The sequence below is a fragment of the Calonectris borealis genome, chromosome 25 (assembly GCF_964195595.1).
Source record: "Calonectris borealis chromosome 25, bCalBor7.hap1.2, whole genome shotgun sequence".
In the NCBI taxonomy this organism is placed as follows: Eukaryota; Metazoa; Chordata; class Aves; order Procellariiformes; family Procellariidae; genus Calonectris; species Calonectris borealis.
In genome coordinates this window covers 1543900-1570693 of record NC_134336.1, presented here as the reverse complement: position 1 = coordinate 1570693, position 26794 = coordinate 1543900, and the positions used below count along the sequence as shown (strand labels likewise).

The following is a 26794-nucleotide window of genomic DNA, read 5'->3' as shown; positions in this document are numbered from 1 at the left end:
CGCGGGGCCGGGCGGCGGCGGCGGCGCGTGCGCGCTGAGGCGCGGCGAGAGGCGGCTGCGGCGGGCGGCGGTGCAGCACCGGCCCCGGCCCTGCCCGGCCCTGCCCGGCCCCGGCCCCTGCCCGCGGCCCCCGGCTCGGAGCGGCGCCCGCGTGGATGGGATGGAAGCGGGACCCTCGGGAGCAGGTAGCGGCGGCGGCCTGCGGGGGGCCGGGGAGCTGCGCTCCGGGGGGCGAGGAGCGTGCAACGGGGGGAGGTTGCAGCGGGTGATGAGTGTGCAATGGGGGGCTGCACAATGGGGGCCGAGCTGCGGGGGCCGAGCGGGGTCTGTAATGGGGAGCAGGGCTGTGGGGGTGAGGTGGGGGGCATGGGGGGTGCAGCGTGGGGGCCGTGCAGTGGAGGGATGTGCGGCGGGGGCACGGGGACGGTAGCGGGGGTTGCAATGGGGGGAGCCCCCAGTGGGGGGTGAGCGATGTGCAACGGGGGGCTATGCCATGGATTGCAGGGGGGCCCTGCGGTAGGGTATCGGGGTGTGCGGGGGGGGTCTGAGCAGTGGTGAGTGAGGGGCAGGCCGTGCGGGGGGGGCCTGCGCCATGGGGCGGTGCAGGGAACGCTCCTGCCTGGGCCTGCAGCCCGCCCGGGGGGCCGGGGGCATCGGGGGGGCTGCAGGACTGCCCCGCTTCGGGGTGGGCGCAGCGAGGAGACGGCAGGCATGGCCCCCGGGGTGCCCTGGGGAGGAGCAGCGATGCGACGGCAGGGGGTGACGGAGGGGCCCGTGCGGGGCAGAGCACCGCCAGGATTGGGGTGCAGGGTCGGGGGGACGTGTCCGGCTGCAGGGCTGGGAACACGGCGTGCTCCCGAAGCGTGGTGCGAGCCCTGCGCAAAGGGCCTGTCTTACACAGAGGAGCAGCAGAAGCAGCAGCCCCCCGGCTCCCCGTCCCCCCTGCCAGCTCCTCGTCCCCTCCCAGCTCCCTGTGCCCCCCGGTGCGGTGTTTCGGGGAGCGGGGCGCAGGCTGGGAGCTGGCGTGGGGCCGGCGATGCTGCGCGCCGTGACAGCACGAAGCTGCTCCTCTCCCCACGCCGGGGCATGCGCGGAGCCAGGGCTGTGCACAGCCGGCTGCCGGTGAGGGGCCGCGGGCGCTGAGCTCCAGAGTCACCCCCGTGTCCCCCACCCCTACCTCCGCCTGTCCGGAGCAGCTGACGGTGCTTTCGGTGCCGGCCCCTTCATGCCAGGCAGCTCTGCGGGGTTTTGGAGAGCTGTTGCCCAAAACTCACCCGCCCGGCCGTCACATCAGCAGACACTCGCTCCCGCGCCCGGCGCGAGCATCGTGAACTTGTGCTGCTCTAATTTGCAGAATTTTGGTGCCTAAAATAAGGCAGGAGGAGGGGAGGGAGCGATGGGGACCGCTGGCAAGTTTGCTGCCCGTGGTAATGAGGTGGCATGGTGAGATTTTAACATAATGCTGCTGCACGTTTACAATCAAACTTTGGTCCTTCCTTACGGTATTTAATTTTAAGTGTGGCGTGGAGATCTCTTTGCGTCTTCGTTACCTTCTGGCTGCTGGCGCTTTGTCTTTGGGGCTGATTTATTGGCCTCTAGAAGCCGTGATTTGGCGGCTGCGCGGGGGCGTCTCAGGCTTTGCCAGCGCCTCGGGGCGACGCAGATAACGCTGCAGGCGCGCCTGCACCCTCCTGCCGACAGCCTTAACTAATTCTGTTAAGGTGCTTTAAAAGACTCTCTCAGATGAGATGGGGCCACGCTCGGGGGGGACGGGTTTGGATTTGAGTCCCAAACCCCGGCGCGGGGGTCCCCGGGGCGGTGGGGGCTGCACTGGGAGCAGGGCTCTGATGCTGCGCTCCTGGGAGTTTCCCCTTTCCTCCCCAAATCTGGCTGGGGGACGTCTGCTCCCGCCTGGGTCACCCTGCGTGCAGGGGAGACGTTTACCCCGTGTTGCAGGAGCCGCCGCAGATCCCTCCCTGCCTTAGCATCCCTTTGCCTGCCAGTGGACCCCAGGTACGGGGCTGAGCCTCGCGCACGAGCTCTGACGATGCCGGGCTGCGAGCTGTCGGGGTAATAAAGCAGAAACCCGGTGTCTGCCTGGATGCGCCCAGCATGAAGATGCCTGGAAAGGCGGCAGGGGAACCTGGGACATCTTCTGACCCACAGGCGCAGCTCGGGGAGGCACGTGTGCGCTAGTTTTAAAAACTGAAGTCGGTTTCCCCCCAACTTTTAGTTTTCTTTATCCCTCGCAAGCTTCCTAAATGCTGTTAATGTTAACCGTTGTCTTCCTGTGCTAAACCCTGCAAAAACCCCAAAGCTGTTCCGTCTGTTGGATCTCTTTATCTTCAGGAAACATGAAATCGCACGTGCCTGTTTCTGGGACGGGATTATATCAAGAAACAAAGCTGGGAGAAGCACCTTGCCTGGAGACACGGCACATATGGTTTATCTCTAAACACTTTCTGCAGCCTCTCTCTAAACCCCGGGAAGAACAAAACAGGGACAAGTTATTAAGATGGCAGACGTTAAAAGGAAGCCAGATCAGGCAGAAAACGCTGCTCTTTCAGCAGGGTGATCTGTGGCGGAGCTGCGTGTGGGTTTTAACCTCCTCACCGGGAGCCCCCGGCCGGCGGCTCTGCGGGGCTGCCCGTGGCGCAGGGACGTGGAGGGACGCGGAGAGGAGCCGGCATCGCCTTTGTCCTGTCCCCTCCGGCGCTGGGGGCTGCCTTTGTCTGCTGCTCCTGGCTCTGCGCGTCCCTGGCTGCTGCCTGGAAAGTCTGCGGGAGCGGCGTGGGACCCTGCGGGGCAGGCAGGAGGGGTACCAGCCTTTGCCCAGTCCAGGTGCCATTAGTGGGGACCCCAGGCTCGTGGCATGGGGTGACACAGTCCGGACGAGCCGCTCGGTGCGTTCGGCAGAGGTGGTGGCACTCACGGTGCCGGTGCTTCTCACACCCCATCAGAGGGACCGAGAAGGGGGACACGGAGTTGCTGGGCAGCCAGGGCTGGCTCAGCAAGAACCTCGCGGGTCGGCTCATGCCACCGTGGGTTGAGCCGTGTCTGTGCCGCTGGCGTCGCCGCACCGTTCTCCCTGGAGCCAAAGCAGCTGATTCGCAATCCCTGCGAACGGGTGTGACGGAGGTGGCGATGCTCTTGCTGCTGTCCGCAGCAGCCGTCGCTCCGTCGCAGCACCCCCAGGTTCGCTCCCTGGCCCAGCCCGGGGTGTGGGACTGCGCACGCCGGGGTCCGGGGGCACCGGCCTCGGCTGTGGCGGTGGCAGGGCAGGTTTTTGACTTGACACTTTCGAGTTCGTCACCTGTGATTTCCAAGCGGAAAGCTGAGGTTTGACATGGCACAACGATGCCCTTTGCAGCACTTGGCATTGAGGATACAAAGAACTAAACTGCTTTCAGAAATCAATACTGTAGTAAAACAGATTAGAGCCCCTTCTGGTGCATTTCTTGGACGCAGCCACCACAACGCAGGGCAGGAGCAGTGCTTGGGCAGCTCAGACTTTCTCTCAGAAGATGGGCTCTGGTGCACAGGATGGGTTTAATGCTGCGCGTCGGCGGCTGCAGCCGGAGCCCTCTGCCCTGCGTGGCCATGGTCTGCTTAAACTCCGTTTAGTGTCGAACCAAGAAGCGCCTGCAGCTGCGTGAACCTGGTTGTGCTGACGGCGACTCGGGAAAGAGCAGGCGGCGGGTGCGATGTCTGTGTTGGCAGAGGTGAGATGGTGCTTTTTGAAGTCTGGGCTTTCTGGGACAGCGTCGGTCACTGCGTAGAGCCGGTGTGTTTGAAGATGTTGAGCCTGGAGACTGGGAAAGCCAAGTGCTCGCCCCGCCAGCAGTTGCCTTTCCTGCTGGTGCTGCCGCTTGCTTTGCCTCCCGACGGGGGGGTTTCACTTCCCTGGGGGGTTTCCTGGGGCTGGTTTAGGGTGGGAGATGGCTCAGGGCAAGGATGGACCATGCCGTGTGTCCGGTGGCGTTTGGCATGCTGCAGCCCCGCTTGCCCCTCTCCAATTCCTGGCTGTATTTTGCGGGGCCGGGTGTGTGGGGAGGGGGCAGTCGCGGACCCGCCGCCGCAATAAAACTCCCTTTTGTCTGGGCCCCGTTCCCGTGGCCCCTCGGCTGAATGTGGCGCTGGAGAGGATTTAAATGACATGGTAATTTCATGCCGTCCCACCGGCGGCTTTGCCCGGGTGCAGGCAGCTGTTGGGCAGCGGGTTGTGTTCCCCAGCTGTTACAATAAATAATAGAAACAAAGCATATTCCGGCGCTAATTACCCCAAACGGACTTTCACCTTGGCAGCGCTGCCCTCGCCGCCGTCTCTGCCCACCGGTGCTTCGCACACACTCGGCGAAGGGGTGGCGGTGGCGGCGATGCTCCCGCCGCCGGCACGTCCCCAGGGCGCGGCTTTTGTGTGCGAAAGTCTGTGATTCCTCCCGGGCCGCTGAATTTATAATGGCAGGCGGATTTCATCCCGTTCACTGGCCGCATTGTGCTGCAGGAACAACACTCATCCTCCAGCCCCCGGCCCTGGGCGCCCGAATTTACATGACAAAGTGGGAGCCTGTGCAGCTTCACCATGGAGAGTCGAGGTATGCAGAAGCCCCCCTGTCCCCGGGCAGTTTGGGGCGCTTCTTAACGAGGCTCCTTCTACCGAAGGGGAACCGGCACGTTTCGCCGCTGGCCCCTTTTCTGCTGCTCCGAGCTGCAGCTGGGGGCTGCGGGCACGAGCTGCCTGGGGATGCCACATCGCGCTGCTGGGGGTTCCCTGGCCCAGCGTGCTCCGAGCCAGGCGGAGGGCGGCTTTCAGGAGGATTTGCACCTCGGCAAATCATGGGGGGACCCTGAGTGCCCCAGGGCAGGGACATGGCGCAGGGAGGGGTGAGCCCAGCCTGCGTGTTCACCAAAGGGCTTTGGGGTCTCTCCCACCTGGGCTGACGCAGCCAAGGCCAGGTGAGAGCCGGTCTTGCACGCCGCAGGTGCCAGATGTCACCGTTCTTATAAATAGCCATGTCCCGGGTAGGCACCACTGTGCCAGGCTGCGTGCAGCCACTGGGAGATAATGGCTTTTTAAAAACCTTTGGATCTCAAAGTAATTTAGAAAGGAAAAGTCATTATCGCTTCCCTCTTTGCTGGGCGAGCTCCGGGCAGGCGGTGCGACCCCTGCAGCAAGCCTGGGGCTGGGCTGCTGGGGCTCGTCGTGTTCGAGGACTGAGTGTCTGCGGTCGCCAAAATAAAACCCTCTGAGTCGGCCCAAGGGTGAATTTTCCCACCCTCGGTGCTGCTCTGGTGTCCTGCCCTGGTCTTTGCAGAGCATCTCCCTGCCATCGCGGTGCTGCTCCCTCCAGCCAGGCTGCCCGGTTATGTTATCTTGTGTTTGCAATATCTCATGGCTCGCATCAAACTCCTGCGCCAACTTTTGTGTTGCTGGAGGCTGAATCCTTCATCTGTGATTCATGATCTTAATTACAAGGGTTCACATTCATAAAGCATCTGGCGATCCTCCGGCAAGAGGGTTTGTATGGCAAAGCGTTATTTTCGAGCTGACCGGTGCAGCGCCGGGGTTGCGGGATGGGTGCGGGACCGTTTGGTCGCCCCTCTGCAGCGCGGCTCCTGCCGGCTCCAAACCTGCTTCAGCTCCTCTCCGGCACCAAAGTGCTGCCGGACAGCTGCCGAGCCGTGGCTGCTGCCCTGCGTCCCCTGCATCCGCGGGGTCGTGGAGATGCTGTCCTGCTCGTGCATGGCTGCCGGGATCGTCTCAGGGGTGAGAAAGTCCAGAAGAGAAGAAGCTGCGGGTGCTGGCCTTGATGTGGTTGCAGGGAAGGCAGCAGAGAGCTGCTGCCCTCCGGCAGGTCTTGCAAGTGGGCTGAGCAGTTTCTTGCTCGAAAGGCAACGCGGGGACCGGAGGCTCCAGCAGCACTGGCAAATACCTCTTTGATTGCGAACCATGATTTAAAAATGCATCAGCTTGCAGCCAGGGAGCTGGTGATTGCCAAGAAATGTTCGTCATGTGGAGACATGAATTACACCGCGAGTAGCTCATCAGAAAATCAGTTTCTTAAAACGAGCTGCCCCCGGAGCGCAGCGCAGCCGTTTGTCTCGGGGGTGCTGGCGGCCGCCCTGCCCCAGAGCAGCTGCGAGCGCCTGCAGGGGTCCGAGCCCTGCATTGGCCCCGGAGATCCCCGTCTTGCTCGTCGGACTGCTCCGAGTCCCACGCTGCCTTGTCCGAGGAGGCGCTGGGGCTGGGTGAGCCCCAGGCTTGGGGCTCCCGGCAGATTTTGGAGCTCCTGGGCTCCTGCTGCGGGGCAGAAGCAAGGGCAGAGGTTGGCTTTGCAGAAGTTAGTGCTGCAGTTTGGTCCCTGGACGTTCGCAAGGGTCATCTCGTCCCCTCGGTGTCCTGCGGTGCGGTGGCCTTCCATCGGCAGGAAAAGCCTGGCAGAGATCAGGTGCAAAACTGAACAGCAAATCTGGTTTGCTGGTCTTCTATTTTTCTGTTTCTGATATTTTTAGCCTGGAATTGAAATTTGGATTTAAAAAGAAGGTGGATGGGAGCAAGGGGTGCTAAGAGCACCATGTGTTCAGGAGCCGAAATTGGAGCGGGGACGGTGCTTGGGGGCTGACTTGGACAGTTGGCCACCCAGATGGAGCGCTCCGAATATCCCCACGCTGCGCTCCCCGCACCCGGCCCAGCTGGCCGAGACCTCGTGGGGTTGAGAAACAGATAGAAGATGCAAACTGGGATGGGTGAGACGGGCAAAGCGGGAACGGGGCAGGCAGGGCAGATCTTGCCTTGGAGAGTAGCGGTATTGAATGCTGCTGTGGCAATATTTTAACGTACCTTTGAGTCCAAGGGTGCTGTCAGTTCAGAAATGCACTTCAGTCCCATGGCTGTGTGTTGGTACCCATCCCTCCATCTCCAGAACTTCATTAGTAAGTCTGGATAATGGGCTTTGTGGAAAAACTGGTACTTCCCTCTTTATGAGTTTGGGGCCCATGCTGCTTGAAGTGAGGATTTGGGGTTGATTTTTTTTTTTTTGCTACCTCCCATAATTCATGGGAGGTTTTCATCAAACTGTTTTTCATTTTCTCTGGTTTTTATCAGCAACTGGAGTTAGCCTTCCTCATCGATGTGACTTTTGTTTTTTTTTGCTGAACAGCAGCTGAGAATTAGTTGGGGAGAGGTTAAGGATAAAAGGAAAGTTCAGGTACTGGGACTTGGGTTATCCTGCGACCTGGAGTTCGAAACGCGATTGTTAATAACTGGTATAAAACCAAAGCAAGCTGTTATCCTGCAAAATCTAGCAGTTAAGTAATCGCGTACTGCAGATGCAATAACGTGTTTCCTGTTTCTTGTGGCATCCTCCCTCCGGCAGCGAGTCGGAATTTGCTGGAGGGGAAAACGCGTGTGTCTGCAGGTCCCTGCCAGCAGAGTCCTGGGGAACTGCATCCCCCTGGGGAGATGGCAGACCTGCAGCTCCGTGCCAGCGGAGCCGGTGCTGCTCTCCCATCGGAGGCAGCAGATGCCGTCGCCTGTGCCACGCGGGGAGGGGGGCGGTGGGGCCACTGCCAGCTCCTCGGCCCCTCGCTTCGCCTCCGGCAGAATTCCTGGGCGTCTCGGTGGGGCCATATTTCTCTCCCCGGAGCAGACGCGGTCCCTCGCCTCCTCCCGCTGGGCAGAGCCTCCCCATTGTGCCGGCGCTGGCTTGTAAATCAGCGGGGCAGGGGCCGGCCTGGCCGCGGGACAAAGGCGGCCTGGGCTGCCGGGGCATCCTGGCCGAGCTCCCCACGGCAGGACCACCCCAGCCCCGGCGCGGGGGCAGAGGGTGCCTGCAAACCCCTTCCCCGCTAAAACCGACCCCGCGTGTTCCATGAGCTGAAGAGCGACGTATTTGGAGGCAAACGCGTGGAGGAGGGGGTAGAGTGCACCCACCAGCCACAACTGGCAGACGGAACTGGCGAGACCGCTCCGTTCGTGACAAAGCCCCTTGGCAGCGTTAGATGGGCGCTTTCTTCTTTGGGGTTCGCAGCAGCGTCCCATTTCTCCTCACCCAGTAAGTCCCGCGCCGCCTCCTGCTCGGTGCTGGGGAGCTGTCAGACCTGGGCTATTTTTGGAGCTGCCCTTACAACAAAGCGCTCTGCGTGCCGGAGCCCAGCGTGGGTCGGCTTTGATGTGGCCGTCGCTGCCGTGCAGCGGGGCCGGGGATGCTTGGCCCTCTCTGCGGTTGTTGGTTGGCAAACGTCGTCCTGCGGGGTGGGATGCTGGGGATGCCCGGAGAGATGCCGTGGAGAGGGATTTCTCCCACAGGACCCAGGCACGGGCCATAAAAACACACCACAGCCCTCGGAGGTCTGGCCTTGGGCTAAGTCTATCTTCACTAATTCAGTGTGCCGATGTCTCCCAGACCCTTCAGGCGAAGGTTGCTGCTGCTGCTGCAGACCCGTGGCAAGTTCTCGGCGCAGATACGAGGCTCTGCTTGCTTTTTAAAGCCAGGGCTGGAGAGTTTCTTGCCACCGTTCTGGTTGTTTGCATATTGTAACGTTTCTTGTGCGAAACAGAGGTTGAATTGCAGATTGGAGGCAGCATACTGGCTGCTTTCGAAGCTCTTTTAATGTGAACATTAAGTACAACCTGTCCTTCGGTGTCAGGAAAAGCGAATGTGGCCTTCTGTCCCCGCATCTGGTCAGGGAATTGAGTTACGGGTATTGCGGTGTACGCCAGGACGTGGTCGGGACAGGCAACTGGGAGTCCCTTGTCCTTCCATGGTCTGTGCTGCTGCCACGCGTGGGCAGAGGTTATTTACCTGCCGGTGGATGGTTTGACATCGGCACAGCGGAGCGGAGGGCTTGGCACAGCCACTTGGCAGCTCGGCTGGTGCCGGTGCTTGCCGGACAGTGCCCAGGGAAGCTCCTTCCACCTCTCGCTGTGCTGGTCCGAATTCTGCCACCACCGCCAGGAATGTGAGTAGTGGGAGACTTCCCGGTTCAGGATGGGGTGATGGGGAGCGCTGTGACTGCGTTGTCTGTCTGGGCACGGGGTTTCTCCCAGCCCTCCTGACCCGTTTTCTCTCCCCGCAGCTGCAGGCGCATACCTGCCACCATTGCAGCAGGTATTTCAAGCGCCGCGTCGGCCCGGGATAGGAACCGTTGGGAAGCCCATCAAGCTCTTGGCCAACTACTTTGAAGTGGACATTCCCAAGATTGATGTGTATCATTATGAAGTGGATATCAAGCCCGACAAATGTCCACGCAGAGTCAACAGGTAAGGCAAGTATTAGAGGTTTTGGCACTCGTTCCCCGCTTCCAGTTTCCTTGTGGAGGCTCCATAAGTGCCTGTCTCCGTCTTCACTGGTGGAAGCCATCAGGGTGACATTGTGGCAGGGGTCACAGCTGTCCCAGCGCCTGTGGGTGGCTGGACCCCACCACCTGTGTTTGCGCAGCAGCGCTGGCTCCTGCCCCTGACAGCCCCGGAGGTCCTGAACCTCAGCACAGTCCCCTGCTTCTTCAAAGCAGCTGTGCTATTTTGGCAACAATCCCGTATTTAAAAATAGCAAGCCCAGACCTCAGGCCATCGCGTACTTTTCTTTTCTGCGTTTTCCTTTTTGGCATCCTACTCGCTGCCCGTCCCCTCCTGCCCCGGCAGCCTGGGTAGCTCTGCACCCCGAGGGCCGGCGAGCAGATGCTGCAGATGCTCCCGGCAGCCACGGGCACGAGTTGCTCCCTCTTGCCCTCCTGGCACGCGTGGCGGGTTTGCACCCAGCTCCGGAGGGTGCGCGTTCCTGCATACCGTGTAAACTCGTTCTGCCGAAGCCGATGTACTGAGCTGCGGGGCAAGGCGTGTGGCTGTTTGTCCGGGGGCCCTCCTGCTCGGGGGGGCTCGGCTCTGCTCTCTGGTGCCCTGCGGCTCAGAAGTGCCCTGGGTAGGGAGGCTGGGGACCAGGCAGGTCGCAGAAGGTGTTGGGCGGTAAAGAAACCGGCAAAACGAACCTTGCCCTTCTCTCCCCCTGCCCCTCTTTGTTGCCCTGCTCGCCTGTGTAGGGAAGTCGTGGAGTACATGGTACAGCACTTCAAACCGCAGATCTTCGGTGACCGAAAGCCAGTCTACGATGGGAAGAAGAACATCTACACTGTCACGGCCCTGCCCATTGGAAACGAGCGGGTAAGAGGGGACGGCGAGCCCCGTGCAGGCAGCGCGACCTGCCTCCTGCCTGGGAAGGACCAGCTAAAAACCTCCTCCCCTTGCGCCTGCGGGGATGCCATGATCGCTTCCCTCCGTTCTGCACCCAGGTTGACTTTGAGGTGACGATCCCAGGGGAAGGCAAGGACAGGATATTTAAGGTCTCCATCAAATGGATGGCGATTGTGAGCTGGCGCATGCTGCACGAGGCCCTGGTCAGCGGGCAGATCCCCGTGCCGCTGGAGTCCGTCCAGGCGCTGGATGTTGCCATGAGGCACCTGGCTTCCATGAGGTACCTGTGCCGAGGGGCGGCCCGGCGGGTGGGCGGCAGGGGCTGTGCCGCGAGCACCGAGCGTGCCAGGGAGGCGACCGGCTGCCCTTGGCAGGCTGTTGTGGCCGGGACTGGCCTTGATGGTCTTTGGGAGGAGGCGGCCGCGCCTGCCGAGCTGCTCAGTGCTATCGCTCTGGATGCTCCTGCAATAGAAATAAACGGGGTGATGCAGCCGGCGGGGCGAGCGATGGCTCCGAGGGGCTGGGGGTGCTTCGCGGTCACTGCCGGTGGGGCTGTTTGACATGGTTTGCCCTGGTTCGTAGGTACACTCCCGTCGGCCGCTCCTTCTTCTCCCCCCCCGAAGGCTACTACCACCCCCTGGGAGGCGGCAGGGAGGTCTGGTTCGGTTTCCACCAGTCAGTCAGGCCTGCCATGTGGAAGATGATGCTCAACATTGATGGTGACGTATTTTTTTTATGCTGGCAAAACCACTTTGCTCTCCAGCGTACCCAGCGCAGCACGGTCCCGCTCACTCGTGGCGAGGTCCCAGCACTGCTTCGGGCTGGGGGCTTTGTGCACGGGGTCTGCCCACCCCGTGCTGGTTGCAGTGGGGTGGGGGTCTGCAGCGGGGAACTGCAGCAGTGGGGCTGGGCGTGTTTGGGGAGGCTGGATCCAGGGCCAGGTCCGTCTGCTGGGAGAGAGCAGAGACACATCGTGGTATCTGTCCCGCAGTGTCGGCCACCGCCTTCTACAAAGCCCAGCCCGTAATCGAGTTCATGTGCGAGGTGCTGGACATCCGGAACATCGACGAGCAGCCGAAGCCCCTGACGGACTCGCAGAGAGTGCGTTTCACCAAGGAGATCAAAGGTAGAGCCCCCGGGGAGCGCTGGGGACCCGTCCCCAGCTGGGTGCTGCCCCAGATACCGGCCATGGCTTGTCTGCTGCCCAGCCCCTGCAGCGAGGTGGGGGTACAGGGGGTTGCACATTTAACATGTCTGCTGGGGCACCGTTGCCTGCCTCGTGCACCTCACATGGCATCTGCAAGCATACCTGCTCTGCAAATGGTTAATTATTTAAGGCGGGTGTTGGCGGTGTCCCAGGGAAGTTGGGCAAAGGGGAATCGTTCCCGCCTTTACCAGTGACTCTGCTGTGTCTCCCTGTCTTGCATCAGGTCTGAAAGTCGAGGTTACCCACTGCGGGCAGATGAAGAGGAAATACCGCGTGTGTAACGTTACCAGGCGGCCGGCCAGCCACCAGACGTAAGGCGGGTGGGAAGGTGCCCTTGGAAAATTCTGAGCTGTTCTCCTTTTTAGCAGCTGCTGGTGTCGTTAGGGAGAGCTGGACTTGGAACTCCAGCCTGCGCTGGCAAAAGGGGATGTGTCCAGCGCTCTGCAGCGGTTTTGGGCGCAGTAGCTCGCGCAGCTCCGTGTCACGCGCGGTGAAGGCGAGCGGGATGCAGGGGAGGGTGGGAGCGCAGAGGATGCTTTGTCTGGCAGGCGGCACGCTGCAGCGGGCGGGAGCTAACATGCCAGGAATTGTCCTAGTTTTTACCTCCGAGTTTGGTTTTCTTCTGTCTTAAAATAGACACTGCCAAAGCAGAAGCTTTGTCAGAGGATAAAGCGATTCCTTGCCTTGAAATTATTTGCATGTGCCTGGGAGCAGGCTGGGCCTGGGCACCCCTCCGTGTTGGGGGGCTGCCCTGCTCCCCGCAGCCCCCCATGGACAGGGACGGCAGCGCCGTGGAGGTGGTGCCCTCAGCACCAAGCTGTCGGGTGCCACAGCCCACGGGTGTTTCCAGGGCTTATCACTGGGGTTTGCCCTGGGAATTGCCCACGGGGAGGCTTGGAAGCAAAATGGGGTTTGAGGCAGAGGCTGGGGGAAGAGCAGGCGGACCCCCAGACCTCCCCGAGCAGGCAGCGGTGGGGACAGTGCTGGGCAGGAGGGGCTGTACTTGTGCTCTCTGCTGGGTGTTCGCTGAGTGGAGCTGGAGGGGAGGGGGGGGTGTTTTTCAGGCTGTCTGCCCCTCAAGTTTCTGCAATGTTTCTGGAAATTTTGCCAACAGTAAAAAAGAAAAAAAAAAAAAAACAAAAAAAAAAAAGGAAAAGCACAACAAGAAGTTTTGGCTCGTGCTTTACAAACCCAAGTGCTGGCAGAAAATCTCTCCTCCCCGTTCTTGCCCGATACCACAGCAGCCGTGCCTGCTCAGGCTGGCGCTGTCAGGCTTCAGAGCCCCCGCCAAAGGGGGGGCACCTCCCTTGCCACAGCCACGCTTCCTCCTCGCACAACCCCATCTCCGGGTGTATCCTGTTGGGGTTCATGCGCCTGTCACTGTGTACAGCCCACTTCCCCTGTGTTCCAGCATCCTTGGGTCCCAGCCTCGGGCTTGGTGAGTGCAGAAGGAATGTGATGCCTTGCCAGGGCGTTCGGGCTGGCTTGCCTGTCTAATTTTGGCTCCATAAGGAATATCGGGTCAATTCTTCATTTTCACAGAACTCTTTATGGAGCCGGGAACAGCTGGGTGAGGCTGGGTATCACGCACTCCGGCTATGGACAGCACGGCACCCCTCAGCGCTGCCACCGGGAAGTTTGATTTCGCCCCCCCTGTGGTTTTGAAGGGAGATGCACCCCTCCTGCCCCCGGCGCTCTGCCCGCCCTGGAGCCGCTGCCCCGTACCAGGAGAGGCTGGTTAACCTTTGCCTGGAGCTCAGCTCGGCTCCCAGGAAGGGCACCAAGCGCAGAAGTCCTCCTGAGTGCCAGCGTGCTGTATTTATGTACCTGACAGTGGCATGCATGGCATGTCCTCCAATAAACATTTGCCCTGATTAGCTGGATTAGTGAGGGAGAGCTTTATTTAGGGACCTCAGTCCCACACTGGGATCAGAGTATTCCTGACTTGATTTCTGAAAATACCACTGTTGTGCTTTTTATTTTCTTTTATGGTATCTTGGGGCAGGAGCCTGCCAGTTCCCTCTCCTCCCAGCCAGAGTAAGTAGTGCTTGAGGTCTGGAAGTGTCTGTTTTGAGTAGGTGCATCCTTCGTGTCCTGCCTCTGCCAGGTTTCCCCTGCAGCTGGAGAGCGGTCAGACAGTGGAGTGCACAGTGGCTCAGTACTTTAAGCAGAAATACAACCTGCAGCTGAAATACCCCCACCTACCCTGTCTCCAGGTTGGCCAGGAGCAGAAGCACACGTACCTGCCCTTGGAGGTGAGTGCCGGCTCTGCACCGTTGGGCGCCCCGGCTTTTGGGCACCAGCCAAGCGGCCTTCGCTGGCAGATGCATGACAATATTCTGCAGCTATGTGTCGTGGGCACTAGTTGCCTCAATGATGACCTGGCAAGAGCTGCTTCTAGTAAGCGAGGGAGGAGACCGTGTTGTAAAAATGCCATTTTCCTGCAGCTGCAGGCTCGGCACCTCTGGTTTGGGGCTGGCTGCAGGGCCCGAGTGCCGTACTCGCGGGGCAGCTCAGCTGTGGTCCCCCGTGTCTCGCCTGTCCCTAACGCGTGGCTGCTGTCTCTCCCCTGCCGTGCAGGTGTGCAACATCGTGGCAGGCCAGCGGTGCATCAAGAAGCTCACAGACAATCAAACGTCAACCATGATAAAAGCAACAGCCAGGTCTGCCCCAGACAGGCAGGAGGAAATTAGTCGCCTGGTACGTGGCACGAGTCCCTGGGAGGGACGATGTCGGGGCCGGGGCTCTGACGGCAGGCTGCAATGTTGTGTCCGTGATGAACCTTGTGGTCCTGCTCCTCAGCTGCTCTGCACTGGAGAGCTGCGACCTGCTCAGAAGATGCTGGTGGGGTTAATGGCTTGGTTTTGTCCCCCTCTTCTCACTGAATCCCCGGACAGAGATGCCTGCGTGCGTGTAATGGACACTTGCATAGGGGAGCCCAGCTCAAAGTGACCATGGAAGCTCATGTGCAGCAAATTCAGGTCCTCGTGCTGATGGAACCTGAACCAAAGGGAGCTGGAACTAAAAATAGGAAAACAAATTAGAGAAGTGACCCTGGCTCTAGGTGTACATGGGGACTGCGCGTTGTGGGGCTGCGGTACAGGAACTCTGTCCGCAGGTCAGCCTGGGGCGAGCCAGGGGAACGGCAAAGCCGGCTCCGCCAGCAGCTGGGCAGGAGCTGGTTAATGGTGCTGTTGTTACCCAAACCGATGTCTCTGGGCTTTCAAAGCCAGGGACATTTGATATTCTTTCTGGGACTCTTGATAACAGTCTCTTGCCAGTCTTATTCTTTCCGCTGAAGCCTTAAATCTCAGGAGCAACCGCTCTCGGTTGCGTTGGTTAGTGCGTTCAGAAATCAGGTCCCCCGTGGGTCAGTTTGGAGGACAGGGTTTGGCCCTTTGTGTTAAACCACTTGCCCTCCCCTTATGGAGAGGACTTCAGCTCTGTAGAGAACGTGACTTTAGGTGCCCATGTTTCCCGGCCAGCTGAAGCTGTGTGGGATGCAGCAGTTGGTCTCGCTCCCTCCCATGGCCCTTCCTTCCCTCTGCAGATGAAGAACGCCAGCTACAACCTGGATCCGTACATTCAGGAGTTTGGGATCAAGGTGAAAGATGACATGACGGAGGTGACGGGGAGGGTCCTGCCGGCGCCCATCCTGCAGTACGGAGGCAGGGTAAGAAGGGCTGCACTGCCCGGGTGTTGGGCTGCGTTGTGCAGAAAGACGCTTTCACACCAGAAGACGCTGTTTCTGGACAAAACGTGTGCTATCTTCAGGTTTGTAGGTTAGAGCTGGAATTTTTTTGGATTTGGGTTTTTTGGCTTTTTTTGCAATATAACTGTTCTGAAAGTTTAGCCAAGAGTCATTCAGTGACAAAAAAGTGAGCTGAAGGGGAGAGGGATGTGCAGGGTAAGGCAGCTTGGGTGAATTTTCCATCACCTTTGAGGAGCTGAGATTCTGAATTGCCCATCGCCACGCGCCGCAGCAGCCCCTGGCAGTGCAGGGAGTTGGCTCCGGTGAGGGTGTACAGCTTTGTGACGGGGAGCGCAACCACCACACGTGCGGGTGCTCCCCCGGGGCTGCCGGCGTGGGGCCGGGCAGGACGCGGCAGCGCTCTGACCGTCTGTTTGCCTTGCAGAACCGGGCCATTGCAACTCCCAACCAAGGCGTGTGGGACATGCGAGGGAAGCAGTTCTACAACGGCATTGAGATCAAAGTCTGGGCGATTGCTTGCTTTGCCCCGCAGAAGCAGTGTCGAGAGGAGGTGCTGAAGTAAGGAAAGGGGCAGCCCGTGCGGGTGGGATGATGTGGGGGAGCCGTGGCTCGTGGTGCGGCCGCCCTGCTGCTCCCAGCCTGGGTCTGCACATCTTTTATCGTTAATACTGGATCTGAATTGCTCTGGTACAAATTTGATCTGGATTCAGTCTGGGTGTTCAGTCTTGTTTCTGTTAGTTTATCCAGAGTGCCTGACTGTTTATCCTGGCTGCAAACAGTCCCTGAGCCATGGCAAAGCCTGCCAGCTTGGAGTGAGCACATTGGCACTCCAGCACATGTGAGCTGACAGGCAGGCGTCAGGTAGCTGCAGCATCATGATCTGATACTGCCAGCCCTAAAGCTGTATTGAACTCTTCTCAGCTGAATCTCCGCAGAGAGATGGGATTGTGAGGGATATTTAATTAAAAGTTTCCCCAATACTCTTTCTGAAATAATATAATTCATGTAGGAAGCATCTTAACTCGCCATGGGTTTCCATTACAGAGAAGTCTTAGGCTTTCTGAAAAGCTTTGGTAGCTTAGAGATTCTCTGCTTCAGTAGCAAAGTGACAGAGCGGGGACAGTTTATTTGATTTAGGGAAATCGTCACCTTGGTTTTGGCTTCTACTGGGGACTCAGGTTTCTTCTGACCGAGAGTGGATGCATCGAGGCAAGGATTTTGTGTGCCTCTTCTGGGTGTTTGGCACAGTTAACGTTTGGGATGGTTTGGAGCAGCTCAAAGTCTCTACGTCTGCAGTAACTGGGTGGAGGTGGGAGTGACACCGTGCTCCTCTTGTGACCCCTTTGGGGCAGAGCTGGGAGCCCCGCGCTCCCTCTGGCTCTACCTGCATGAAGTTTATCCTTGGCAATCCAAAAATCCAGAGTGTGGCTGAGCACTTTGTCCGGTTTGGTAAGTGAAGGCTTGCATCAGCTTTGCAAATCATCTGGAAATCAAGCAGGTCTGCTCCCCCCTTCTCCAGCTTTCTAACGGAGAACGGCTCACAGCTCCATCACTCTTCAGGAAGAGTCAGTACCTGGGTAAGAGGGTACCAAGAGGGTACCAGGAGGGATGGTTCAGCTCTAACGTGTTGGTCTTGCGTATCCCGTGCCATGCGCTTGCTGGATGCTGTAAAACCACAGACGTGGTGATGTGATGTCCCCGTCTCTGTCCTGTGCCGCAGCACTCCAGCCACGGTCCCTTCTCACTCGGTGGCCGTGGTGCGCAGCGGAGCTGCCGTGCAGAAGGGCTCAGGGCTGAATGCTTCTCCTCCCGGGCACAGGAACTTTACGGACCAGCTGCGCAAGATCTCCAAAGATGCAGGGATGCCGATCCAAGGCCAGCCCTGTTTCTGTAAATACGCCCAGGGTGCAGACAGTGTGGAGCCCATGTTTCGACACCTCAAGAACACCTATTCGGGGCTTCAGCTCATCATTGTCATCCTGCCAGGGAAAACACCGGTGTACGGTACGTCTGGGGCAGGGGCGAGCGGGGAGATGAAGAGGAGCTTTGCTCTTGCTCAGCAGGCCTCGCTCTGCTCCTCCCGTGGTGATTTCTCTCCCCGTTTCCGAGGACGCTGCTGGAAGCGGTGCGTTGCTGATTGTCTGTCTTCACCTGCTTCCTCTGTCCGCAGCCGAGGTGAAGCGCGTTGGGGACACCCTCCTGGGAATGGCCACGCAGTGTGTCCAGGTCAAAAACGTGGTGAAAACTTCCCCGCAGACCCTTTCCAACCTCTGCCTCAAGATCAACGTCAAGCTTGGCGGGATCAACAACATCCTTGTGCCTCACCAGCGGTTCGTATGGCTGCTGCCTCTCGCATTTTTGGGGCTTGTTTCCCAAGTCCCTTGTGGTGCTGCCTGCCTGGCTTTACCTGGGAAGAGAGGGCCTGTGGGCGGCTGCGTAAAGTAACTGTTTGAAATGGGGGTTTGCAGCCTGTCTCGCCTTGTAATGAGCTGTTGATGTGCCAAGGCCAGAGCCTGGGGGTCAGGAGATGTCCTCTGTGTGATCTGCTTGCCTCCTTTGGGCTGTGCATCACCCTGAGATGGCCCCGAGAGGCTGACTGCTGCTTTCTCTTCTCTCCCACCAGCTCTGCCGTCTTTCAGCAGCCGGTGATCTTCCTCGGGGCCGATGTCACTCACCCGCCAGCAGGAGATGGGAAGAAACCCTCCATAACGGCTGTAAGTTCCCTGCAGGGACACAGGAGCTGGAACGGGACTCGTGTGTCCATAGGGGGGCTGTGCCACTACTGTCCCCATGGTGACACTTCTCAGGGTGGCCCCATGCCCTATCGGGTGTTTCAGTCCCACCCCGGGGTGGTGAGTCCCCAGTCCCCTCTTGCCTCTCCGCAGAGGAGCTGCGGTTTTGGGGAGCCGCTGGGAGAGCTGGCAGCTGCCAGCAGATGGGGCTCGTGATGTGCCGGACCCCGCGAGCGCTGCCGGGCAGGGTGTGCGGGGAGCTCGGTGCAGCCGCTGTGCTCGCCGGAGTCATCCCGGGCATCCTGGTCCTGCAGTGCAGCTCTAGGAGGGACCTTCCCCAGGTGGGATTTCCCTTCACCCCAGAGGAGTAGTGAGCATCCATGGTCTGAAGTGCTGCTCGCATGCCGGTGAGACTGGGTGGCAGCTCGCGCCCTTTGTGGGGCTCGAAGACGTTGCCTTATGCTCGTTGCAGCGAAGGAGAGTGTCAGGTTTTCGTAGCGTCTGTTTTAATTAAGCACGTCAGCATTTTCCTATTAAGTTCTTAACTTTCCAGGACTCATAGCTCAGGTTTTCCTTGGCATGCAAATGCATCTTTGGAGGACTGTTTTTTTCTTAATTAGAAGGGGTTGGGAAATGCTTTTGGCTTTTGCTGTAGGTGTGGGTGGGACAGAACAGTCTGTTTCCTGGCGGCAGCACTTCCACTCCGAAAACATTTTCTGTGTTTTTTTGTACAGGACCACTGTGGGGTTTTTTTTCTTAATTTTTATAAAAGCTTTTTTGAAGCTGCAGGGGAGGAGAAGGGTAGAGCTTTCAGATGGCCTTGATCTTGTCCTTGGTCCGTTGTTAATTAGATGATAGAAGGGGGTCCATGGCTGAGGCCAAAGGAAACATTTCTGTTGCACCCATCAGCTCCGCTGGTGCAGCCCCGACCCTAGAGCTCTGTTTACGAAGCAAAAGTGAAACCGGCACAGAGGGCAGGGGCAGCAGGCTCCACGCCGCTGAGGATGTGGGGTCTGTGGTGCTTTCCCTCTGCTCGGGGGGATGTGGACCACGCGGTGCGGTAAAGCAGCCGGGCGTTTGTCTCCCAGCATGGGCCAGCACCTGCTTTGACGCCCATGACTCACGCTGTGCCCCCAGCCCTGCGTCACGGCCGAGCCCGGCTGCTCTCGGCCTCTTTGCCCTGACGTCTTTGAGGTCTCCCCTCCAGAGCGCCCAGCTGTGATGGGAACTCCCTGCTCGACGGCTGCCGCGCGGTGACTCAACCCCGCCGTGTCCTCGGGAGGCGGCAGCGCCGGCGGGGCAGACCGCGGCCGTCTGGGGCAGCTCTGCTGCCTGCGGCTGAGCGAGCGCAGGCGCAGGGACGTGGTGCCGGGCAGATGCTCTGGGCAAACGTTGGCCTGGTTCAGTCGCAGAGGGTCTCTGGGCAGCCCGGGGCGGGCAGGGCAGTTGTGCCGCAGTCGGGGGGGTGAGGACCGGCTGGTAGCAGAGCTCCCTGTGCTGCTGTGGTGCAGACCTCAGCAGCAGCTGTTACAGCAGCATTGCAACTGCAGGTGGGGTTTTGTACCCTGGGGGTGTCGTTGCCCTGCTGAAACGGCAGAGCAGAGTTTGGGGTCACACAGCCCTTCATGGAAGCCAAAAACCTCTGGAGTGAGGGATGCAGGGAGAAGGGCTTAGGCAGGCGGAAAGGGCAGCCCCGCTCCCCCCTCGCCCCTCCACTTTTGGGCAGGAGGGGTGAAGCTGGGGCAGAGCAGCAACAGCCCCCATAGCCACGTTGCTCAATGGCACCACCAAGTTGTCTTGCTGGAAATTCCCATAAACACCGCAAAGGGCACGGCAGAGTCTGAAACCAGGACTTGGCCACGTGGCCACGACCAGGGATGTCCTTTTTGGGCGCTAGTTGCCTGCACGGTATTTGCTGTCCCATCTCCTGATCTGTGAGCTCGAGTGCTCTTCCCACTGCCAGCTGCGGGCGTTGGAAGCAGGCGGAGGCTGGGAATCTCCCACATCCCCTCCGTCCTTCCTGTTGTAATGCGTGGGCCTGGCCTGTCCCTGTCGCTGCAGGTTGTGGGCAGCATGGATGCCCACCCCAGCCGGTACTGTGCCACGGTGCGCGTGCAGCGTCCTCGCCAGGAAATCATCGAGGACTTGTCCTACATGGTGAGGGAGCTCCTCATCCAGTTCTACAAATCCACCCGCTTCAAACCCACCAGGATCATCTTCTACCGAGACGGTGTTCCCGAGGGGCAGCTCCCGCAGGTGAGGACCCCTCGGATGCCCGTCGGTCAGAGGGGCTGGACCGGCTCCCGCGGGGTTCCCTAAGGGTGCACGGGGACAGCTGGGTGCCGGTGTGTCCCCTCACTCTGCGTGTGCTTGTCTCTCCAGATCCTTCACTATGAGCTCCTAGCAATCCGAGACGCCTGCATCAAACTGGAAAAGGATTATCAGCCTGGCATCACCTACATCGTTGTCCAGAAAAGGCATCACACCCGTCTCTTCTGTGCAGACAAGAATGAGAGGGTGAGCACCACGGGGGGCCGGGGCCAGGGCTGGAGGCGGCTGATTCATCCCTGGCCTTTAGGAAGAGCCAGCCCTGACTTTGCCGAGGGGAAAGCTCACCGCTGGCAGGCAGAGAGCTCTTTCTTGAAAGAAACGTGCTGCTCGGTTGACTCCCGCATCCATGCAGATTAGGCTGCTTCTAGAAACCCAGACAGCTGTTTGCTGTTGTTACGAGTTACTGGGTGCTGATGATCCTGGTGACTCTCTTGAAATAGCCTCTGTCAGCCTGAAAACATCTGTTGTTTTGGTGATAGCTGTAGCCGCTGACGTGACAGGATGAATAACCCCTTGCTTGCTCACAGCTTGTTCATGTATGCTGTGCAGTAATATTGATTGCTGTAGCTTTTCCTAGATTTGATCTAAATTTAGTGCTTAGATCTAGTCTAACCAGAGTCTGGCTCTAACTGAGCATGAAGATTTAATCTTGGGAACTGAGGACAGTTTTTGATCAGGGTGAAAAGCCCCGGTACCTTGAGGCAGAGACTCTAGCTTACACTCTCCACAGAGATCCCTGGAGTTTTGCTCGCTTAATCCTCCTTTCTGCAGTAGGATGGGCCACTGCCCAGCCCTCACCCTGCTTGCTTTCCTTCTGAGGCCGTTTGCTCTATCTCCATGTCGTGCCTGGTGCTAGCAGGAAATGCCAGCAAGCCTGATCGGACAGGGAGCAGAGCGGGATGAGCTGCTTCTGTGCCCCCTTAACGGGCGCGTGGGGAGCAGCTCTGCACAGTGCTCTCAAACTAAGTTGCTGAGATGGGGACCCTGTGCCGTGGCCCTGGTGCAGGGCAGGTGTGTTACAGACGGTGCTCTGGACAGCTGGAAATAACCAAACTCTGCAGTGCTTGGGTCTCTCTTTCTATTCCCTGTAGATTGGGAAGAGCGGGAACATCCCAGCAGGAACAACAGTGGATACAAATATCACCCACCCCTTTGAGTTCGACTTCTACCTGTGCAGTCATGCAGGCATTCAGGTACCGCGCTGCGGAGCTGGCTGTTGTGATGCTGCTGGTTTTCTTCGGCGGTTGTTGCAGATTGCACGCTCGTGCATCTGACCCGGCCCTGTCATAGCCTCCCTTCGGCACCGCGGACGTGGGCAGTTCGGTCCACGCTGCCGTTGCGGTGCTTTGGCGAGCAGGTGCTGGGAGGGTGCTGCTGCTGCGTTATGTGGCACGTACTCGATTTCTCTCCTGGAGCCAAGGATCTCTCCTATGAGATTTTCCTCCTTCAGAGTGGCCAATTCAGCAGCTTGTCAGCTGGCGTCTGAGCGTGCCAGGCTCGCTGGGGCGCCTGCTCGTCAGCAGGGACCTCTTGTCTGGCCGTGGGCGGGAGAGCTGGGCCAGCGGTCCCTGGAGCAGGCAGCTTGATTTGCAGCTGCCTTTCTTCAGGCAGCCAAGATTAGTCAGAAACTGTACTCATTTAATCTGCAACTGCTTCCGCAAGGGAGGTTTTTTGGCTTCCTCTCCCCCTGCAAGGGCAGCGGGGAGCTGGTCCAGTTCGGTGGGGAGCCGGTGCGATTTGCGATGCAGTGGGCGGCGCGGCATCGGGAGCTGGGGGCAGCAGCGCAGAAGCACCGGCAGTGCCTGGGCAGCTGCATTAATAGTTTGCACCTCGGTGCTAAGGGCTTTCCTGCCTCGCAGTTCCTGTGCACATATGGGGTTCTCAAATTCGGGAAGCACGGGCATCTCTCCTGCCCAGGCTGTCTGCCGGGTCGTTTTGATCAGGGAGGGGGTGATGAGGATGTGAGGCAGCTGTCTGCGTCCGGATGCAGGCAGGACCTCTCACGCTGCCCCCTCTCCTTCCCAGGGTACGAGCCGGCCATCCCATTACTACGTACTCTGGGATGACAACCGGTTCACCGCGGATGAGCTGCAGATCCTCACGTACCAGCTGTGCCATACCTACGTGCGCTGCACCCGCTCCGTCTCCATCCCGGCCCCGGCGTACTACGCCCGACTGGTGGCGTTCAGAGCGCGGTACCATCTCGTGGACAAGGAGCACGACAGGTGAGGGGGCCCTGCCCGCGGCCCCGGGAGGGCAGACCCCGGGGGTGGCAGGGGGCATGAGCACCCTGCCTTGGTCTTTGAAAGTGCCTCTGTCAGAGCAGCGCTGCAGCAGACCCTCTTTGCGAGGGAAGATCCACACGTACCTGCATCCTCTTAGGTCCCAGCCTAGGAGGAACTGGGGGTAAAGGAGGGTTAAATCCCATCCTGAGCTCATCCCGGACCTGGAGGAGCATCCCTGGGGTGTTTGAGCGTTACCAGCCACTCCGAGGTGCTGGAATCCCTGCAGTGCCGGGCACAGTCACCGGCACGCGCAGCATCCCCGAACGCTGCGGTGAGATGCAGCGCTGCTGTGCTGCCAGCGCTCCCGGACCCTGATCTCCAAGGGGGTTTCGCAGCATTCCTGGGGGTGAAATACGAAATAATTATCAGTGATTTCCTTGATTTTCAGTGGCGAGGGCAGCCATATATCTGGACAGAGCAACGGCAGAGACCCCCAGGCCTTGGCGAAGGCTGTGCAGGTTCATCAGGACACTTTACGTACCATGTACTTTGCTTGAAAGCCTAACTTTTGTTACCTCACTCAAGAAAGCTTTCAGATTTGTAGGAGCCATACAAAAAAGGAAGCATTGGGACACCTTGGTTTTTTTCCAATGAGAAATCACTGCAGGGCAGGCAGCGTCGATTCGAGGCAGGAGACCAGCACCACGGGACAGAAAGATCCAACACCTTTGTAGGATTGGAAGAGACCGATGATTATTTTTTTAATTTTTCTGGCTTTGCAAAATTTTGACCTGACCAAACACATGAAGGCATTCAAGGAAGGGATAAAACTCCCAGGAGGCGGAAGCAGGTTTTCATTTTTAAGATGCAATACTATAGACTCCTGACTGTGAAATGGCGGATTTGGTCCTCCGTTGCCCACCAGGCGCTGGTAGGTATTTTTTGTGGGGGTTGGGGGGAGGGGATTTTTAGAGCCTTAAAACAGAAGACTAGATTTATAAAACTAATATTTTAGAATATGAGATGCTTTAATGGGTTACGGGGAAAAACAACTAGTTTATAGGAGAATTCTAACACTAACAGTTCCCCACCCCCGAATAATTCCCCCCGTATAATGTAAGGCACCCTAGCACTTAGCTCAGAACTGAAAACTGTCTTCCTTGTGTTAAAAGCTAGTTAGCTGCTGCCATTTGAAGCAACAGTCACAGACTTTTCCATGGGTGAGTGCCTTACTATGATGCTGCAAAATTTCAATGTTTTTAATCTTGTAAGGAAAATAGTAATCTTGTCTTGATGGTGGTCCATATTTCCATCGGAAGGAGTTAATTTCTATGGTCCTAAGTTGCAGTTTGTGTTAGATCACGACCTCACGGTGGTTAAACTCCATTGAAAGATGTGCACTTTCATATAGGACACGTTTAATGGCTGCTGACCCATTTTTGTTTCCAATGTACTACTTGTTATTTAAAACTGTTTCTGACAAATGGGGGCATCTTCATCCCATGAGGACAGAAATTGCTATCAATTTTTTTCTTTTTTTTTTTTTCCTGAATTTTTATGATGGACACCGGGATTTTTTTACTAAACATTATTTTTATATGATACTGCGTCTGTTGCCAAAATACACGAGTCATTAACATTCTCAGAGTTTACATCACCGCACTTCCTGAGGCTGTGCGCTCATGCCAGAGTTTTCTAACGTTTCCTGTCCGATGAGTGTTACCAACTGCAGTCCGTGCAGCACCGGGTACTCCTCAGCGCCCGTTTCCCGTGTGCATTCGGCACACATCTGCCCGGGTCGGCTGCTTTCTGAAGTACCGCGTACCCCGACTCCAGCACCTCCAAACTGTCACCCTCTCTGCTGCTAGGTTTTGCTGCTCTTTGTGTCATGGTATCACTGATCTCATGCACAGGTTCTTTTATTCTGAAAGCACACCAGATTTGTTCCTTAGTCAGAATGATGAAATCCTTGTTATTGTCATGGGGGAAACTCCTACTGATTTGTGTTTGTAACAGGAAAAAAGCCTTTTTCCCAACAGTAATGTAGTGACTGCTTTTCAGACTCATTTTGCTGCACAGAATGACCGTTATGCACAGCAGGACAGTAGTAGCAACTCATTACCAATATCATGTGGGCAGATTATCTGTTGTGGTTTTTTTTTGTATGAAAGTGTGCACAGCGCTTCGTTCAAGAGAAAAAATGATGCGCGCGCTCCTACCCAGCTCTTAAGGGGAAGAGCTCTGTTGTCATTTTACTGCCAAATGTGAACGCATTTCCAAGGCAGATCCACCACAAGCACTGCCCCTTGTCAGTATGCGTGGATAGAAGCACACCTTTTTGTTTTGTACTTTCTGACGTTTAAACTTGCCTTGCCTTCGTGAAAACCACATTGGTCATGTTGGCCCATTGATCTGTCCTAACACCAGGAATTCACTCTACCCGTTTTCTTTTTGGGCAACGTGTTTGTGAAAAATGAAGACATCAATATGCTATGCAAACTAAGTGCTGAGCCCACTGATGTCACGTTTTGTGAAGATCCTACGTTTAGCACAGTCCTGTTTTTCCTCAAGACTACAGTATTTGGTTCATATTCTCCTTTGCACCTTGTGTCAACCTCCACTGCTGTATATCTGCAAGGTGACGGGGAGGAGACCAGGAACTATTCATGGTCAGTAGGGTAGTGAACTCGTAGGAAGGCTTTTAGAGAGTAGGGAATGCATCAACACTAAGTGTCAACATGAGAAGCCTACATTCCTATACACAAGTGCCTGCATAGTGACACAAATTCAGCACCTCTCCATCTCATCCTCAGAACTCTGGCTTGTGTTCATTGAAAGCAAAATGATCTTAGAGGGGCTGCACCCGCTCACCTTGTGTTAGAAAGCCCCTCATTAAGAATAAAATCGGGGTTAAGGTCAAGGTTCTCTCTGCAAATCAGTTTGTTCACCAGCATTACAACAGAAAGCACCTGGCTGCTGTTCTGCAGCGCGGGGCAAAGGTATTTTAGTTTCTAGTTTTTATTTTAGTGTTTTAGTTGGGTCTAGAATTCTGAAATGTCTTTTAGTAGCTGTGGCATAGCACGTGCCATTTTTAACCATTTGAAAAGAGATAGTGTGGGCATTTACAGAAACAGCTTGTTGCTCTGTAACAATTTTTTTTAACCTTGAGACTTGAAATGTAAAATGGACCTTTAAGATTTGCACTCATTTGTAAGGTGGCTGTTCATAGAAAACTATGAATGAAGACTTGCTGATGTAGCACCTACTTTTAACAGCAATTTTAACTACACAAAAGCTTCACAGCTCCTGAAACTCTCAGCTGTTGACTTGCAGATCGTGTTCTGCCCTTATTTCACCCTCTGCGTTGGGTTTTCATGGTTTTGAATAAATAAAAAAGCCAAACTCAGTAGCTGCTGTGCCCTTTAAACCCTATTTCCATTTTGAAGACATTTAGAAGGGGTTTGAGTTACCCGCATGTTTTGTATAATGGACTATGCACTGTACCTTCTACCCAGCTCCAGCATTCAGCATTTCTACCCTTTTCTTGTCCGAGATGCAAACGAATAACTGCATGTTGAGGTGCTGTGCATTTTGCTACCCATAGCGGATAGGTGTTAACCCAGATACATATCAGGATTTGTAGTTAGCCACAAAGCCCACACGCACATCCCGAATGGCTCCTGAGTCTCTGCCTTCTCCATGCACACGAGTTCCTTCTGCAACTGGAGACATCGCCAGGTGCATGCAGTTTTGTGGGAAGAGGAGTAACTTTCATTTACCTGTCAGTTGTTGAATGCTGTTTGTTTCTCTTATCTCATATCTGAACATAACGGGGGCGAGAGGGCAGAGCAGCCCTCCCCCCAGAGCTTCCAGGGGCGGTCGGGGTGTTCTGGTATTCGCAAGCGTACGACCTGATGTCTTAGCGTCAAAAAGCCCAAGCATTCAACGTTGCCTCGCGGAAGGTTTTCTTCTTGGAAAATTAGTGTGAAATACAAGAATGTGATTCTTTCAGGAAGGGAAGCCAGACAGCAGGACAGCAATAAACAAGTGAAATTCATATCTTGCCTGAGTGATTTGCACTTCAATAGTTGTGAAAGAAAATGTACGGGACTCCAGTGCTTTTGTGTTCAATTTCTAGCCCCTTTCGTACCTCCTTTATACGAGCAAGTGTTGAACTGTACATAGGGTGTTTACAAGACACTCTGTTTGGGTTGTTATTTTTCTCGTGGGTTTTTTTTTTGCTTTAGCTTGAACTCTGTATGGTCCATTTGTTAAATAGACGTGAACAGTTGATGTACAGTACCTACTAAACAAGCAGCAGCAGCACAAAACTTATTTTATTAAGAAAATATGGCTTATATTTTAAAGGTTGAATATCATTTTTTTTTGTATGCGTGG

General features: G+C 57.0%; 1 protein-coding gene across 1 annotated transcript; it reads left to right on the top strand.

The window, feature by feature from the left end:
• The first annotated feature begins 105 nt into the window (after positions 1–105).
• Positions 106–26455, top strand: LOC142092753 (protein argonaute-1). Its single transcript, XM_075173155.1, has 19 exons — positions 106–185; positions 9079–9262; positions 10039–10159; positions 10288–10469; positions 10772–10908; positions 11181–11315; positions 11620–11707; positions 13504–13651; positions 13977–14096; positions 14947–15069; positions 15533–15666; positions 16928–17112; positions 17279–17438; positions 17732–17822; positions 19902–20096; positions 20223–20357; positions 21263–21364; positions 22197–22396; positions 22845–26455. The coding sequence occupies exons 1-19, from the start codon at positions 161–163 to the stop codon at positions 22951–22953; spliced, it is 2574 nt and encodes an 857-aa protein (XP_075029256.1). The 5' UTR covers positions 106–160; the 3' UTR covers positions 22954–26455.
• The last annotated feature ends 339 nt before the right edge of the window (positions 26456–26794 follow it).